The 19,054-nt window shown below is 42.6% G+C and overlaps 1 protein-coding gene across 1 annotated transcript in view; it reads right to left on the reverse strand.

The window, feature by feature from the left end:
- Nucleotides 1-10,612: 10,612 nt before the first annotated feature.
- The window catches only part of ahr1b (aryl hydrocarbon receptor 1b), a 35,571-nt gene continuing 27,129 nt past the window's right edge, over nucleotides 10,613-19,054 (reverse strand). The window contains exons 9-11 of the mRNA XM_024288956.2: nucleotides 18,541-18,682; nucleotides 15,911-17,099; nucleotides 10,613-11,291 (exon numbers count right to left, since the gene is read on the reverse strand). Coding sequence (XP_024144724.1) covers nucleotides 11,133-11,291; nucleotides 15,911-17,099; nucleotides 18,541-18,682 — 1,490 coding nt within the window. The 3' untranslated portion in view covers nucleotides 10,613-11,132. The remainder of the gene's footprint in view (nucleotides 11,292-15,910; nucleotides 17,100-18,540; nucleotides 18,683-19,054) is intronic.

Raw genomic sequence — 19,054 nt, forward strand, 5'->3', positions numbered from 1 at the left:
AAAGATTTTCTAAGGTTAAGAACGAGTGCTTTAGTTGTTCTAAAGCTAAAGCACAAGGACATAACGACCTTAAAAATGTTCAATTTTAACAATTGAAAGAGTAAAAATAGCTCAAAGTATAAAAGAATATCAAATATTTCACAAAAAGTATCAGAATAAACAAACAATAAATATTAAAATAAATAAATACAATTCAATATAATACAATTGAAAGCAAAAATAGAAAAATATAACATTATAAAAATGTCATATTTGATGGGATTTTTTTATTATTACTTTTAATCCTTAAACCTTAATTATGTATGTTTTTATTTTTTATTTGTTGGTGTGTTTTCTTGTTTTTCTCCAGGTCACATTCAAGCACTTTATTTAACATATCCTATTTAAACTGATACATTAAGGCTAGAAAGAACCACAAATGTTACATTTTCTTTAGCTAAAATAGCTCCAGTGTTTCTACGTTTAAACCTTGAAGACCCACTCTGAGGATTCTGGGAGTTTTTCACATCTTCTTATAGCATTTTCCTTTAAGATGAAGGAAGAAAATTAAGCTTAAATTTGCATTTCTGAGTATTTCTCGATTCCATTGTTTAGAATTAGGAGCAGATGAAAAAAATACAGTTTGAAAAAGATCATAGAAAGTTTGCTGGGCGGGGCCACAAGCTCTCTGCTCCGCCCCATTCTGATGGATCCTTGTGCCGACGACTAGATCCAAGAACGTCTGTTTTCATAGTCAGAGTTTAGATCTAAACTGTACGACTGGATAGCTCTAGTTCAGAAGCCCATGAACAGAGAGCTCTCAGCATTGTTGAGGGGAAGAGGAGGCGGGGTTTCCCACAGCTCAGAGGTCAAGTTCTGATGAAAACAGTGGTCCTAGAACAGGGGTCAGTAACCTCCGCGGGACAGTCAGTACTGGGCTACAGATAAATTAAAATCAACCTAAAATTTTTTTCCGTTTTATCTATAATCTGATTCTCAAGGAAGTTTTATTTTGAAAAGCTACTGGGTTCTGTCCACCACGTCCCCCTCATTCTTGACGCACGTCTGTGACACGTCAAAAATCAGTCCGGTAAGTTCTAAATTGGCAAAAAAAGTTGACAAAGAACAAAAATATTTAAAAACTTTTTTTCCAATGAAAAAACAGATTAAAGCCTTTGATCTAAAAACAAAAAAAAAATACTTTTAACAAAAGAGACTGGAGTCTTTACTCCAAATATGGATTTATTGTGACAATCCACAATAATTAGCAACCGGCTGTTTAATTAATTCTACAAAGATACTGCTAATAAAGTTTTTCAAATGTTGAATTCATGTTTAATAATGTATTTGGAAAATACCAGTTTTAATAAAGTTCATTTTTATTGTTTTTAACGCAACTTAAAGGTGAGACGAGGCTGAAGTTGGCGTCTGATTTTGTGGCTTCGATCCACTTTAACAGTCATGGGAGAAAATCTACACTCTTTACATAATCTAGTGAACAATAACGTTTAAAGCAGCTGTAGATCATTTCCAAAACAACAAAAATAGATGTTACCGTCAAAAGTGTATTTGTTTTTTTTATCTGATGCTCACTTCAGCCTCTTACAGGTCACTCTGACTTTCTATCAGTTCATGGCCTGATAAGGACCAAACTCTTAGAAAACAATTGATTTTGTCTAAAAAATAGCATAATAATCATTATAAACACACTTTAAAAATGGATCAAAAGATGTTTTTGAGAAAAACAGTAAAGTCAACAAAAAACGTTGATTTGAGAACATCCAAAACAAAGAACATAACTTTAAAAAATGATCCTTGTTTTTTGGTTTATTTAATAAAATTATGAGTTTTCACTCCTTAAATCGTGTATTTGTTATCTGTTTCAATAAAGTTTTTGGCCTATTGAGGGTGTCATGACAGCGTCCACCAGCAGGTGTCAGTATTGACAGCTGAAGGCTCCTCTGAGTCTGTAATCTTCTTTCCTGTTAATTTTATGTCCTTCCTTTGCAGCCTTTCTGAACACCAGCCGGTCCGGATCGCTTTCAGGGGAAACATTCGCGGCGCGGTGAATTATCTCAGCCTCCGCCGTCGTGTCACGCACTCTTTGTTTGGGCACGGTCGGAGCTCTGATCCTTCCCGGCGGGCGGCCTGTGGCGGCCCGGGAAATTTAAGTGGGACACACAACACGGCGCTCGGATGATTGATCACGTCACAAGCGGGGAACGTTAACCGGCTGAAGGCTGCAGCAGAAGACAAACTCTCATAAATGATTCGAGGGGGAGGCTGCTCACAGATGCAGACACTCCTCGGCCTCCGCCGTTCTTCACCGGCGCCGTCTCTGCGGTGAAAGATGCTCCTTCAGTCTGAACGGATTAGAGGACGAGGAGTTGCTCATGCAGGAACGCTGTGAGGTGAAGTCTGTGTGTTGGATGGAAGGAAGGGTTCGGTCTGTTGTTGTTGTCGGGTGTGTATCGGTGTGTGTTTGTTTGCCTTCAGCCAGGGTGAGTTCACACATCCCAGAGTGCAAAAAGCGTAAAAAAGGAGGGGTTTGGATCGCCGCGGTGACAGCGGCTAAAAGCCTCCCGGGGCTGTTGTTGGCGTGCATCACTTCAGAGCTCTGAAGCTCTGCGGCGTTTGTGAAACGCACCTGGTCTGAACCGCTGTGAGGTGCCGGTGAGTTTACGGTTGGTCTTCCTCTCTCAGCTTCAGGAGACTGTGGGACGTTCAAAACGAGGAAGCACCTGAGAGGTCACGTTGTTCCAGACGACACCTAGAGGGCAGAAGAGGAACTGCAGCAGAAGGAGGTCAATGACATGAACATAAACATACAACATTTAACCTTTGGGTTCACCTTCTAAAGCTACGTTCACATCAGGAAGGTGATGCCGTTCAAGAATGTGGATATCAAGAGTTCTTAAAGGAGTTTCTTTTTCTACGTTTTACTAGCGCATGTCAGCCCAACATATTCTCATTCCTCACATATTGACGTTTGGTTAAGGACCTCTCCGCGTCACTTTTTGACACATGGGTATCCCCGACTCGTCCATTTTTGACTTGCTGGCTGTTCCAATTTAATTCTGGGTCCCCAATATTCAGGCCGCAAACCGTTATTGGTCTAAGGGCCGTTTGGTACCGGGCCACAGACAGGGGAAAAAATGCATACGACACTTAGAGGTTCTCAACCCTCTGGACGCGGATCGAACCGGTACCCTAACCCAATACCACACCCGGTACCACATCCCAAGGGGTGGGGACCCCTGATTAAATTGCGGGTCCCCAACCTCCAGGCCGCAAACCGGTTTTGGTCTGAGAGACGTTTGGTACCGGGCCACCAGAGGCAATTTGGGGTTCAGTGTCTTGCTCAAGGACACTTCAACACATGGGGAAAGGCGAGAATCGAACCCGCAATATTCCGAACGGAGGTCAACCGCCCTGACAAATGTACCACGGCCGCCACCAAATATAATACCATAACCCGGTACCGGTTCGCATCTGATACCAGTTTGGGTCTGGTATCACATATAGTACCAGGTTAGGGTACAGGTATCAGCCGCATCCCGAGGACTGGTCCACATGTGGTACTGCGAACCAATTTATGGTAACAAGGGTGGGCAAACTAATTAAAGTATTCAATCTGGTCCCTCAAACTGGTAGAAATGATGTTGATAATCTTTGGTAATGTCTCGTTTTTCCTGTAATTCTGGTGTCTCCACATAGACTATGAATACATTGATCTTTAATTAGGTGCCGAAAGTCATTCTACATTTATGTCCTGGTGGAAGATTTTTTGAGTCAGACATTTTTTTCCGATCATCTCAACACCACCTGAACGCAACATTTCTCTAACTAGCATCGAGAATTTTAACAACGAACAGAATCTTCAAAGCACTGAAAGAAAACAAGAGGCGGTCCTTTAACTTCTGTCAATGAAGATCAAAAACATTATAATTAGCAAAGATAAACGTGCTTGACTAACACACAGTAATATTATATAAATAAAGAAAAAAGAGCAATCTGAAACAGAACATACACAAACAAATAAATAAATACTTACACCCCGTCTTCAACTAATAGTAGTTAGTTGGCTCTAGTGACCTCGTGACCTCAGCAGGTTCAGGAAATGGGCGAATGGATGATTAGCATCAAGCTAATGTAGCAAATGTGACTGTTTTTGTGGAATATTCAACACACGTAACAGTCCAAGGGCACTCCGAAACCGCAAATGTGGTCACATTTGAGGCATAGGTGGTGATTCTGGAATGGACAACAACCCAAACCACCAAAATAAAAGCCTAAGGACTTCAGAAAGTGAAACAGGAACCGAGACAGGAGTGTGATTGCACAAAATCCTTTATTTCCAGGACCAAAGAGCACGTTTCCAACACATGGCTCAGAGACAAACTGCATTTTTAATTTTTTTTCCTTTCTTTTTTTGGACATACATCTACAAGCTTTAGTGATAAAAGTAGCAAAATAAAGTCTGTGTGCGTTAAAAAAAAAAAACAAAAAACAAACCACGATAACCGGTGTCTGAAGAGTTCAGTCGGACACAGTCTGTGGACAAAGTGGGCTATAAAGATCGTCGACGTCAGGAAACAAGGTCGCTCTTTCATATAAAATGGTACTGGAGTGTTTCTGGAATAAACGCGGCGAGCTGGGCTCGCTGTTATGGCACCGTTTTGCCTTCGCTAAAGTGACAAACTGGACAAAGAGGTCGCACAAACCCCAGGGGGAGGGACAACAGTCACACACAAGGAGGAAGAAATGCTTCTTTCTAGGCGACTACGTTCAGTGCTGCAGTTTGTAAGCGCGGTGATATTAAAGTGGTGCTTGCAATACGACTTTTAACACACAAACTTTTTCGTTTCAACACAGCCTTAAAAAATGATTGTCTCCATAGTTTCCGATGCAGCATCTGGTCTCACAACTGCTTTTTAAATAATACTCTTTATAAGAAATATTTGCTTACAAAAGGAAAACAAAAGGAAAATCTTGTAAATGCCTCTTGGTTGTTGCGGCAACGGGGCGAACGCTGCAGATGCTGTATTTCCGGAGCACCTTTAGAGTGGAAAGCGTCGCGTGTAAAACATTTACGGTTCTTCTCAAGACATTCAACAGCGGAGCGACTGCAAACATCTGTCATTTGGTTTGGAATAAATGCTGCCCCCACCCACCCAAAACCATCCCCCACCCACATCTGTCAAGCTACGTTCACGTGGCGCACGTTCAAGAGCACAAACGTATTTTTCCCCTACATGTTAGCGGATGTAGCTACACAATACTAGCGTATGTCGCTACTAGATACTAGCACATGGCGCTAACACTAGCACGCACTGCCACCCAATAGTAGCGCATGTTGCTAGCCGATAATAGCGGGTATTGTTATACGCTACTAGCGCGTGGTACAAGATACTAGTGTGTGCCGCTACCTGATACTAGCACATGGCATTACATGCTACTAGCACATGTTGCTACCCAACATTAGTGCATGTCGCTACCAATTCTAGCTCATGTCGCTATCCTATACTAGCACATGTTAGTACATGCCACTGGTTCATGATGCTACCAGATACTAGCACATGGCGCAAACAGATACTAGCGCGTGTTGCTACCCAATACTCTCGCATGTCGCTACCCAGAACTAGCGCATGGCGCTATCAGAAACTAGTGAATGTGGCTACCCGATAATAGCGCATGTGGTTACGCAACACTATTCCATGTCGCTAGCCAATAATAGCAGATATTGTTATACGCCACTAGCGCATGGTACGAGATACTAGTGTGTGCCGCTACCTGGTACTAGCATATGTCATTACATGCTACTAGCACATGTTGCTACCCAACACTAGCGCATGTCGCTACCCGATAATAGGGCATGTTGCTACATGCTACTAGCACATGCCACTACCAAATACACACCCATGTCCGCATGTCACTACTTGATACTAGCGTATGGCAGTACCATGGCAAATGTAGCTACTCAATAATGCAGCATGTGGCTACACGATACCAGTGCATGTAGCTACCAATTCTAGCGCATGTCGCTATCCTATACTAGCACATGTTAGTACATGCCATTGGTGCATGGCACTAACAGATACTAGCGTGTGTTGCGACCCAATACTAGCGCATGTCGCTACCAGAAACTAGTGAATGTAGCTACCCGATAATAGCGGATGTGGTTACTCAACACTAGTGTATGTCGCTACCCGATAAAAGGGCATGTTGCTACCTGCTACTAGCACATGCCACTACCAAATACACACCCATGTCCGCATGTCGCTACTTGATACTAGCGTATGGCAGTACCACAGCGAATGTAGCTACTCAATAATACCGAATGTAGCAACACGATACCAGCGCATGTAGCAACCAATTCTAGTGCATGTCGCTATCCTATACTAGCACATGTTAGTACACGGCACTGGTGCATGCCGCTAACAGATACTAGCGCACATGGCTGCCCGATACTAGCATGTCTGGTTACCCAATATGAGCGGATGTTGCTACCCAATACTAGAGCTTGTCGCTACATGTTATTAGCACATACCGCTAACCGATGCTAGTGCACGTCACAACTCAATACTATCACAGGTTGCTACCCAATACTAGTGCATGTCCACCACCTACGATTGGTAGAAGCTTGGTTGAAGCGGTGCAAATCTTACATATTTTGCTCTTTTTCGCAGCTCTATTCCAAATTGGTCAAAGTTAGACTGGTTTACCTTGCAACACGTGTTTTGTACATATAGCACAAACACGGCCGTAAGACTTGCATTTCTTGGCTTCAATGTTAAAGTTTAGAATGCTGAAGCCCAAAATGCACATTTACCGGTACATCGATTTTTCATTGGAAGTAGTTGCTTGAATGTGTCGCCGAGGGCGATGTGAACGTAGCTTCACAGTTGAAGGGTGCAAGTTTTATTGTCTGATCCACATGTTTACTTTCAAACTTAATGAGATCTCATTTCTTTAGGTTGAACTTGATAAAATGCTGATTTTCTTGCTAGTTTCTAAACATTCTCTCCAGGCTTTCTGTTCTTTCACCTGTGAGTCACGTTTTTAAGACACTGGTCGTTATATTTACATCTCCAGCCTGGCGTTTCATGAGCCACGAAAATGAAAACATGTGAAATGAGTTAATAGAATTAATTCCTATTCCTGCCTTCTTATATCACTATTGTTTCCCCCCTAGAAACCCTGTTTTTAAAGTTGACATAGATTTAATAGTTTTATTAAAATGCTTCCATTCTTTATGTAAACTTGTAGCTTTGTAAAAAAAAAGAAATTTAAAGGAAACAGAAACTGTCTAAAGTGCAAATGAGCAAATGGATGTTGAAGTGCCCAAAAAAAGGAAGAGTGGGCGGAGCTTGATTGCATAATCAAAAGGCGGGGCAAAAACTAGTGGGGGAGGTGTGGATTACTGGCAAAAAAGAGAGAAAAAGGACAAGACGGGCTTTAAGTATGATGAAAAAGTGGGCGTGACTTATGGAAGTAGGATGAAATGGGTGTGGTTAAAGTAAAAAACAAAAAGTGGGCGTGGTTTATGTAGGTCCAGCTGTGAAAAGCCAGACCATTGTTGAAAAATAATAATGGGTGTGGCCTCGTTTTGTAGGGAAAAGTTAATTCTAACAAATGTATCTAAAACTTTTAAGCAAAGATTACATAAAATATTTTGAATTTGATGAGGTTTAAATTTTTTAAACTACAATATTTTTACATTCCAAAATAAATTTTGCTCAAAATTTTATTTTATAAATTTTACCCAAAAAGTGTAAAATTAATAAATCTAATATTACAACACAGAATTTTAAAACCCCGCCTTTGTGTTTTATTAAGTAGCGCTGAGGGGGAGTTGTTTGTAAAAGTTCACTAAGTTAGAACAATTTTTGCATTTACCGTAATTTCCGCACTATAAGGCACACTCTAAAAAAAAATTACTGCGCAAACTATCAGTCTGTTTATTTGTACAAGTTGTAAATAATGTTGTGTTATTGTGAATACGCTAACGTGGCTAATATGTAGCGGTGTCAGACTGTGTTTTTTATATGTTACTAACAAAGTTTTTAATTATAGGTATTGAAAATACGGCGACTTGGGTAGTTAGCGTTAGTTAATTAGCTAACATTAGTTTTTGTTTTTTATTGACAAGTTAGACATTACAAAGCATGGTATTGGATATGTATACATGTGAGCTAACATTAGTTAGTTAGCGGAGTTAACGTTGTCATGGTAGCATTTGTTTTAGCGGCATCAATCTGTTATTTTGCAGATTGCAAACAACGTTTGTAGTTACAAGTATTGTAAATATGCTAACATGGCTAACATGGTGACGGGCTGTGGTTTCTTTACGTCATACTAACATGGTTGGGAGTTAGCATCGTCATGGTAACGTTAGTTTTGGTGGTATCAGATTATTATTTTACGAGTTACAAGGGCAGTAGTTACATGTACAAGTATTGTTGGCCAACGTGTAGCGGTTTCGGACTGTTTTTTTTTTTTTACGTGTTACTAACAAGGTTGGGAGTTACAGGTAATATAAATATGCTAATTAGGCTAATGCGTTTAATTTGGCTAACACACCTAACATTTGGTGGCATCAGACTGTTTTATTTCTTTTTACGTGTTACTAACAAGGTTGGGAGTTAGCGCAAACAATGTTGGTGGTTCAAGTATTGTGAATATGCTAACGTGGCTAACACCTCTATTGTGGCTAATATGTAGCGTCTTATAAGCAAGTGCTAAAGTTATGTTAAACGCATTTAAGAATGTTTGACTGAATGTCTGACTTATGTTTGACTCTTTTGCGTCTTTTTGCGTGTGACTTATGTGTGACACACGTTCAAAATTTATAAGTACACACCTTAAAATCGAGTGGTCCTTGTAGTGCGGAAAATACAGTAATTGTGTTTTTAATCACAAAAATCTACTTTTTTATGAAACAAAAGTTTTTAAGGTCTACTTGTTTAAGTTTGTAAGATTTTTTTAATCATACATTTGTTTTTAGTAATTTTTGTAATTTTAAACTTGACTGTAAACAAACACCTTTACCGTCTCCACTCATTACCATCCTTCTTCTTTCCTCTTCAACTGCACGTCTCCTCATACTCAGTACTGCAAATACTGCTGTAAAACTGACCTGTAAACCATAAGTGCAGCACCCAATGACAACCAACCAGGTGCTCTTAAATGTACCTTTGGACTCCTGCTGACCTTGTCACTTCATTGGCATCAATACTCCTGACATTTCTGTAACTGTTCTACACATTGATGATTTTAGATGTCGTTTCCTCTAGGGGGGTGAGAGGTTGATGAGGGCGGTCGGGAATGAAAAAGTGTTGATGAATACGACCCTTCAGTATGGTTGGAACATCTAGTTTTTGTCGTAGCTAACCAAACGTTTAAATTGCTGCAGAGACGAAGGAGGTTTTGGCTCAGGAAACACAAAATGCTTTTTTATATTTTTTTTTTGCTTTTGCTGCAGCTGATGGGTCATTGACTGTATATGAGAACTGGACTGAGTGACTCCTCCCCCCCAACGTTCCAAACAGGAAGCACCTGCTGGATTCAAGAGGTCAAAATCTCATAGACTTCTATGGAGAAATAAACAGCTATTACTTAGTTATTTCATTAGTAAAGCTACGTACACGACGTTGTTATTATCGGCCCGATGTTATCTTGCTCTTATTTCTATCTTGTATAGTTTTGACAAAATGTATTTTTATGTAGAGTAAAATATTGAAAGTTACTCAAGTTTTAAATTGATTTATTTTGGAATAATATTCCTGTCTTTTCATTTTTTATAATTATGTTAATAAGTTATGGTTCTAAAGTTTTAAAAATTGGCATTCTGCTAGCTTTTTTGGACTATTTTGGCATTTGCAAAGACAACTTAGGCTATTTTGGAGTTTAGCTAATATTTACACGCTAGCTGTTTTGGCTAATTTAAGCTTTTTTTAGTTTTTCTAGGCCTACTTATTTTTTCAGCAATATGCTAGCTGTTTTGGCTAACCTAGATTTTTTTTTAGGTTAACTTAGCATTGAGCTAATATTTTAGCTGGCTATCAGCTTCACCGTTTTCAGCTATTAGCTTCAGTGATTTCCCCTATCAGCTTCAGTGTTTTTAGCTATCAAGTTAATAGTTATATTAAAAACTTAAGGTTTAAAATAAATGTTTATCCTGTTGTGTGTTTTGACCCCTTGAGTGATTGAGTTTGACAACCCTGGCTTAAGCGGTTGCCGTAGTAACGTGGACTCAGACCGATTCAAACCAAACGGCGTCTGGTTCCAACATGGCGGCGTCTCTATGACTGACTGAATTGACTTCAATAGTAAATCCTATTCTAAGGGTGACATCACAGTCACTCTGTCCAGTTCTCACATACAGTCGATGTGATGGACGGATTGTGAACACGTACACTGAATACCTCCTAAATGCATCGACGTCCTTCAACAGTTTTCTCCATCTCTAAAAACAAAAAACCTCTCAGATTTTGTCTATGCGTGACGAACCCCCGTAACCTACGTCTAGCTTCTGTTCTCCCAAATCTCTCGGCTCTTACAGGATCCCGCTTCATGTTAAGCAGTTTTAACTCTCATTCATGTAATACTGCAGACGTCGGGGTTAAATCTCCACTCGAGTTCTTTTTTTTTTTTTTATTAAATACTCTACCGGCTTACCGAGCCTTTCCTTCAGAGCTTCAGACGGTTCTCCTCCTGCAGCTTCAAGTGATGTCGGGCCTCAGACCGAGCGGCCCGACAGCGTCGACCCATCTGAAACTGTCGATGAGTCCAGGCAGAAGAGGAAACCGGGTAGCTTTGACGGTCCAAAGTCGAGCTGGTTTGAGTAAAGTATCCTCTCTTCTGCTGTGAATTCCAGCGACAAACTTCCTGGATTCAAATGCTTTAAAAGACTGTGAGTGGACGCCTCACAGCAGGTCCTCCTCCTTTAGTACTTGAGTTTGTAAAAATCAGCAAACGATGAGTTCCGGCTCAAAAATCTGATTGTTTCCAAGCTTTCAGTGGCGAAACAAAGACGACGCTCCTGTGTGTTCACTGCTGTGACATGAATCTGATCTGGGCGGAGCTCCGGTAAAAACAGATCTTCAGTACTCCTCAGAGACCCTCCGCAGGGTTTCTGTCTCCTGGTCGCCTCAAAGAAAGAATCCGGATTTCTGGGGGTCATGAAGAGCCGGCCGCGGGTCAGAGCAGGAGACCCCGAGGTCGCACGGCGCCGCGCCGTTGGCGTTGGGTAGCAAACAGGTCCTGACGTAGGCGCCGTTCGCAGCGCCGTGGAGGCAGCCGTTCTCCACCTGGAAGAGAGATTGAGGTCACAGCATGAGAGGAGCGTCTCCTTTCACCCACTTTGACAGAACAAAATCACACCATCCTTCGCCATTTGTCCCTGTTTTGGTTTTAAATAAAGCTATGAAGAAAAAAATCTTTAGCTAATTATTAGGTTTTGATGATAGTTGTCAGTTGTCAGTGAAGTTAAAAAAACAAGACCTGAACCAGATGAATGTGAAACTGTTTGGGTAGATAGTAGATCACTTCAACTTTAGTCACAAGCGGACCAGCAAAATCCCAAAACTGTTTTTAGAGGGTTGATTAAGAGTACACAACTGTTGTTGAATACAGGAGTGACCAGTACACAACCGTTCTTGTATTCAAGAGTAACCAGTACACAATCGTTCTTCTATACAAGAGTAACCAGTACACAACCATTCTTGTATTCAAGAGTAACCAGTACACAACCATTCTTGTATTCAAGAGTGACCAGTACACAACCGTTCTTAAATACAGGAGTGACCAGTACACAACTGTTCTTGTACACAGGAGTGACCAGTACACAACTGTTCTTGTACACAGGAGTGACCAGTACACAACCGTTTTTCTATACAGGAGTGACCAATACACAACCGTTCTTGAATACAGGAGTGACCAGTAAACAACTGTTCTTGTATACAAGAGTGACCAGTACACAGCTGTTCTTGAATACAAGAGTGACCAGTACACAACCCTTCTTGTATGTGTCTTGCGGTTCCCTTATGACTCCTATGACTACTTCAAGGGACATCATAAAAACTGAATGTATGACCGTTGTGTATTGTGTAGCAAGTGTATCATCAAGTATTCAAGCTAATCTACGTTTCACACACATAACACTCGGACCCTCCTGCCACACTCTGGTCACTGACTCCTCATTGACTGCAGTGGAGGGCTCATGATATGGGCTTGTTCTTTTATTCCAGATCCTTTCTCCCATCCGGTCACTTCTGGGTTGTTTGAACTGAACGATAGTTGCTGAGGCAACAACAGGTAGAAACCAATCGAAAATTTGAAATTGTGCGAAAGTCAATAAAATAAAAAACGTAAACAATGACGCTAAAACTGATGAGCTTTTGTCGCAAAATCTTTGCACGGATCTATAAGAGGTTGAATTATACAAAACGCTGTATTGCCCAAAGATAACCAGCTCTGTGGCCTTGTGGTGGAGTGTCCGTCCTAAGACTAGAAGGTTTTGAGTTTAAATCCAGGCCAAGTCATACCAAAGACTCTAAAATTGGGACCCAATGCCTCCTTTTTGACTGGATGTGTCTGCTGCTCACCCAGGGGAGAGTCAAATGTGGAGAGCAAATTTTACACACCTAAATGTGTGACAGCTAATTTTACTTTGGAAACACAAATGCTGTGGATTTGTCTGTGAGTATTGATATGAATATCTGTCTGCTTTTACTCAATAAACCCGTAGGAGCATGCGGTAACCTCAGCGCGCTGCAGTTATGGAATCTGTGACCCTAATCACATGAAGCAGGTCGGGTCAAAGCAGCAGCTCTAAGACCCGAGGTCACGGAAGACGGGACGGCGGGCGGAGGAGGAATGAAGGCGAGCAGAAACTTTTTCTTTTTTCTCAGGCGCTTTAACTTTAGCTCCACATCACTTGGAAATCATATGATTCCACTGCTTTAGCTGACTCACCACGATGACTTAATCCTTCACGGATACTTACGACATGTACGGTTTCTGCTCACATCGTGGACGTTTGTGATTGATTATATAGTTAGATGTATATGGAGGAGTGTTTACTCCAAGGAGATCTACAGAAATCCTCACTTATATAAACCAAAAACTGTCACTCCCCCCATAAAAAGGAGCGAATATTTACATATATTTATACTTTTTCCAGCTAAAACAAGTCTTTTGAAGCATAAAACAACCTGATGACAAATATTTTGTTGAGGTTTTAAATTGTTAATTAATTGCGCTATTTTGTTTCCCTAATAAAAAACTGAAATTTCAAACCAAAATATAACGTTTCCCCTTTAACATGGATTTTTATAATAATGACTCAATTGCATGAGTGAACTAACATTTACGTTAATTGTAAAACCGTCAACCGTGAATTAAGTCCTTCACTTCAATAATGTAAAAAATATTTTTTAATGTTTTTCGCTAACGCTAGAGCGTTAGCACAATTAACGTGAAGGCTAATTGCATAACTCTTCCGGGTGGTGCTAAATAGCGTGGAGTCCCAAATTTATTGGTGTGTTGCGAATTAGCGACATACAGCAAGAAAGAGTTCGCGTAATTTCAACGGAATCCAATGAAAGTATGTTTGTTATTTCAAAGGGTGCATTTAAAAAGTGCTAACACTTCAGGGTTAGCTCATTTGACGCTTACGCTAACGGCATAACTCTTCCGGGTGGAGCTAAATTAGGTGAAGTCCTGAATTATTTGGTACATTGCAAATTAGCGATATTCAGAATAAAAAAGAGTCAGCGTAATTTCAATGGAATTCATTGAAATGTAATTGTGTTTTTTATTCCAAAGAGCACAAGTCAATAAGTGCTAATGCTCCACACAGGTAAATCCTTTTGTGACTGACTTTATTATGTAAAAACTACATTTTCCATCATTTATTCCGTTCCAAGTGATGCTAAATTGAGTGGGATCCTGGATTTAACAGTATGTTCCGAATTAGCGACCTACGCCACGAAGGGGTTAACGTATTTCCGACGGAATCCATTAGATTTCCAGTGTAATCCACTAAACTCGGCTCACTGCATAAACCAATTAAGGTAACTGCAACAGAAACTGTTGTAATTACGTTAATAGCGTTAACAGATAAAGAGCTACGGTAATTTAAAGCGTTTGTATTTCCGGTAGTTAGCGACAGCTCTGAGAAACGGCAAATAGAATGGAAAATTGTATAGTCGTTACATAGTTTTGGGAAAAAAATATCTCATCAGAAAAAGTACATTTTTAAAATGTGCAGAATGCTTTAAAACAGGACAGAACATCGCCACCTGGTGGCCATGAAAAAGAAAAACTGCAGCTTGTTTTCAGCAACGGACAATTAGTTTTTGGTGTTGTTTAGGATCAAAGTTGTCATTTATTGTGTAGTCATTTCTAGCAAACTAAAGTGAGTTTCTGTAAAACATTTTTTTAAAGGTCCACTCCGATCATCTTTTGTTAAAATATTTACTATAATTTTGACGTTTTTAGCCAAAAAAACAAAATCTATCATATTAGAAAAGTCATATGATTTTTTTAATACAATCCTGACAGAATTATCTTCCAAAAGAAGAATCTTTTGATTATGATATTGTCATTTTTAGCCAAAAAAAAGAAAAATCTGTCAAAATTAACAAACTAACGTGTCTTTCATTTAACGTTTTTTTTTCAAGACAATCCTCTTTAAGTCAAGAAGAATTCTTTAAAGTTCTACTCCGATTGTATTTTCTGTAAAAGCGTTCCCAGTGGTCTTTTAATTATGAGCTAGCTTTCTGAGCCGAGAAATTGGGTGTTGGTGTTAGCCTGACTCTTCCTGGAGGGGGCGGTCTCACTCTGTGACATCAGCACGTGAGAACCCGCTCATTTTGTGGGTGTGGGAGGGGCTGGAGGTCAGTTTTAAATGTGGATCAAAATACCAATCTAGGGTTCTTTATGGAGAGGAATGAACATTTGAATACACTTGAAAGTTCCAAAAGTAGGTTTTTCATGGTATGGGCCCTTTAAGGAGTCCAAACGTCTTCATAATAATCAGCTTCCTTAAACTTTGTCGTTTTCTCTGCGGACACAATTAAACTGCTTCCTGAACGCGGCTGTAAATAAAGACGTACGTTTATTTTGAGCTCTAAGAGGCTTCTATTTTGGCGGTGTGTCAGAGGAAGCAGCGGAGGAGTCTCTCAGCTGCACCCCCCCTCCCCCCAGCATTAGGTAATGATGACAGTCAAATTGTAGGTCAGCAGTGGTCATGCCTGACTAGCCCGCCTGCCAGCATTTTTCTTTCAGCGACGCCCACTGACCCTGAAGAACAACAGCGGGGAGGGGGGGGTGAATGGACGCCCGCTGGGGACGAGCATCTCCAGCCCCGCTCGGCCCGGCCCGTTCCCCTCTCTATTCATTACGGCGCCGGTTCTCGGCCGCTCAGGTTTCATTAGGTCTCCCTTTGTTGTCCCCGAGTTTGTTTTTCCTCTTTCCACACGGATGATGCTGGTCATGCTCGGAAACACACGCGGGACAAAGACGCACGACAGACGAGGGCCCGCCACGCTGACTGATGCCGGGGGCGCTCGTGGGAGGACGGTCGTTTGAACGATGACGGCGGCGGCGGACATTTTGGTTCTCCACTAAAATAGAGTTCCTGAAACTGAAGACAAGACATTTCAGACAGAATCGATCAGATCTAAACGTTTGGCGCTCTGTGTTCTCACAACATGTCTGGTCACATGACTGCGGCGCGCGCTGAGCCCGCCCCCCGGCGTCTGTGTGCTGACTCGTGAAATCATCCGTCTCCGTGTCAGCGGAGGAGAAGCGCCGCCTCAGGTTTGTTTGCTGAGCTCTGAGGCCGCGGGTCGTTGTTGACCCGAAAACGGTTCTTAAGGAGGCAGAAACGGGCCGGATGGAGGCGTGGACTCAACCGTCTTACCTTGCGGTGTGGCGTGGCGTCGAAGGTGCCGTAGGTCTCGGCGGGCGGCAGGCCGAGCTGTGGATCCGCCAGAGCCAGCAGCTGCTCCAGCTCGGCAGCCGGGCTGCGGTTCTGGTCCTGCAGCTGGTAGTTCCAGGCGGCGGGGTTCTGGTGGCCGCAGGGGTCCGGCGCCGTGAAGGAATCGGCGGCGCTGTAATCCGGGTGGACGAGCTCCACGTTTGGCGGGAAAACGGCGTGCCCGTTGGGGACGCAGGACCCGTTCACGGGCAGCTGGAGCGGGTTCTGGAAGCCCAGCTGCGCGGTTCCGGCGCCGGGATGGAGGCTCCAGTGCTGAGCGGGCTCCAGCAGAGGGTGGAGGGGCGGCTGCTGTCCGTTCAGCTGGTGGATGTGGTTTCCATGGTGATGGTGGTTCTCCAGCCAGGCGGCGTGAGGAACCCCAACCGGGTCGCCGGGTGGAGCCTTCATGTGCTGCTGCATCTGCTGCGACAGCTGCATGATGGGCGGGGCGGCGGCGGGCTGCTGTGGCGCCGACCCGCCCCGGCTCTCCTGCCCCTCCCCCGGGCCGCTGTTCTCCAGGCAGTCCTGGATGTAGGAGAGGATCTCGTCGTTGCTGAGGAAGTCAGTGAGGGTGGGGATGTGGGCGGGGTCCAGCTCCACCTGGATCATCCTCTCGTCCAGCAGCAGCAGCTCCAGGTCCTCGGCGTTCAGGCCCAGGTTCTCCAGGGCGCTGAACAGCTCGCTGTTGGAGCACGCCTCCCTCCCGTCCAGAGACAGAGAGTCCAGCGTGGCCAGAAGCGGGTCGAAGCACGGCTTACCGTCGCACGCCGCCGCCGCTTCCCCGTTGGGAGCCGCGTTCCAGCTGCTGCTTAACAAACCGTCAAGTCCGTCCGAACTGCCGCAGAGGGCGCTGATGGACGTCTTGGGCTCCGGATCCGGCTGGCAGACGTACACCGACTCGTCCTGACTCATCAGAACCTCCAGCAGCGACTTTGGGTTCAGCTCCTCGGAGGAGGAGGAGCCGCCGCCCACTTTGCTCTTCTTGGGCTTCCCGCCTTTGGCCTTGTCCTGGCAGGGGTCGGGAAAGCCGAGCAGCGGGTGAGCCGTCTGGTAGAGCAGCGCCTCCCCCGTGGCGAAGGTGAAGGGCAGGTGCATGGACCTCTTCCTCAGATGCTCGCCTCCCTCCTCCTCCCTGCAGGAAACCACCAGAAGGTTAACACACGTGTCAAAGTCGAGGCCCGGGGGCCGGATCCGGCCCTCGGGGTAATTCTATCCGGCCCTCCAGATCATTTGATTTTATTGGTATTAATGGTCCGATGTTATTTAGCGCTTAATTCTAACTTGTATCATTTTGACAAAACAATTTTTTATGGAGAGTAAAATATTGAAAGTTATTTAAGGTTTAAGTTGATTTATTCTGGAATAATATTCCTGCATTTTTATGTTAAAAAGTTATAGTTTTAAAATGTAAACAACTGGCTTTGCGCTAGCTTTTCTGGACTATTTTGTCATTTACTAAGAGGCTAATTTGAAGTCAGGCTAATATTTCATCTACATGCTAGCTGTTTTGACTGTAATTTAAGCTTTTTTTAAAAAACTTTTTTAGGCTGTTTTGGAGTTAGGCCAATATTTACACTCTAGCTGTTTTGACTAATTTAGGCCTTTTTTATAGTTTAGCTTATATTTCAGCAACATGCTAGCTGTTTTGGCTAATTGTGTTTTTTTACTTGTTTAGGCTATTTTGAAATTTATCTAAAATTTCAGCTTTTTTCAGGCTTTTTTAAAATGTTTTAGGCTGTTTTAGAGTTTGGCTAGTTTTAACACTCTAGCTGTTTCGGCCAATTCGGGGTTTTTACGTTTTTTAGGCTAGTCTGAAATTTAGCTAATATTTCATCTACATGCTAGCTGTTTTGGCTATAATTTAAGCTTTTAAAAAAACTTTTTTAGGCTGTTTTGGAGTTAGGCCAATATTTACAATTCAGCAGTTTTGGCTAATTTCGGGCCTTTTGAAAAACATTTTTAGGCCATTTTGAAGCTTAACTAATATTTCAGCTACATGCTAGCTGTTTTGGCTGATTTATGGATCTTTTAAAAAGTTTTTTAGGCTGTTTTGGCGATTATCTAAAATTTCAGCTACATGCTTGCTTTTTTGTCCAATTTAGGCTTTTTGTCATTTTTTTAGGCTGTTTCAGTTTAGCCAGTTTTAACATGCCACCTGTTATGGAAAAATCAAGATTTTATCAGTTTTTTAGGCTATTTTGAAGTTGCGTTAATAATTTTGTTTTAGTCTTTTTAGCATATTGCTAATATTTTTGCTAGCTATCAGCTTCAGCGTTTTTAGCTATCAATTTCAGCATCTTTTCAGCTATCAGCACTAGCATATTCAGAGGCCAAATTCAGCTTACATCATGTACTGCAGTATATCTAGTATATCTAGTTCATAATTATGTTAAAACATTACAGTTTTAAAGTTCTAAAAATCTAGTTTAAGTTTGTTAAACAAATATTTATCCTGTTCAGTACGTGACCTCAGGTGTGTTTTGGATTTTGGCCCCTCCTGCGATTGATTTTAACACCCCTGGGATTAGAGAATTAACGAAAGAGTAGATAAACCGGCGAGGAGCAGCTCTTACGCCAAAGGCCTCTGGGTGGCGATGATGTAGTCTGGCTTCCCGCTCTTGTAGACGAGCCGCGCGTTGGCCTGGACCCACTTCCATCTGTTCTCCTTGGTGAGGAGCCGGAAGACGGTGAGGCCGCTCTCGCCCGTCTTGATCACTGCAATCACATCAGACGGCATGTTGGGGCGCTCCGTGTCACTGCGGCTCACGCTCCGCCGCGCCCCGCAGGCGCCGCTCGCGCCGCATCTGCTCAGCCGGCCGTGCCGCACGCGGATGCTCACTTTAGCTACGCTTTACAAGTCCTGTTTGCATACACGAAAAATGACCCGAAAATATTAAAAACGTCTGTTTCAGCTGAAAGATTCTTATCTCTTTCGAGATGCAGCATTCTTTTTTGGCGGACGACACACCGCTGTTCATGCAGCGTGAACGGCGGTTAATCATTGGACTGTTTTCAGCTGCTGGCAGAGCTCAGCTGCACACGTTCCGCCCGCTGCGTCCGGATGAGCTCAGTGTTCAACCTTTGCCT

The sequence above is a fragment of the Oryzias melastigma genome, linkage group LG2 (assembly GCF_002922805.2).
Source record: "Oryzias melastigma strain HK-1 linkage group LG2, ASM292280v2, whole genome shotgun sequence".
Taxonomy (NCBI): Eukaryota; Metazoa; Chordata; class Actinopteri; order Beloniformes; family Adrianichthyidae; genus Oryzias; species Oryzias melastigma.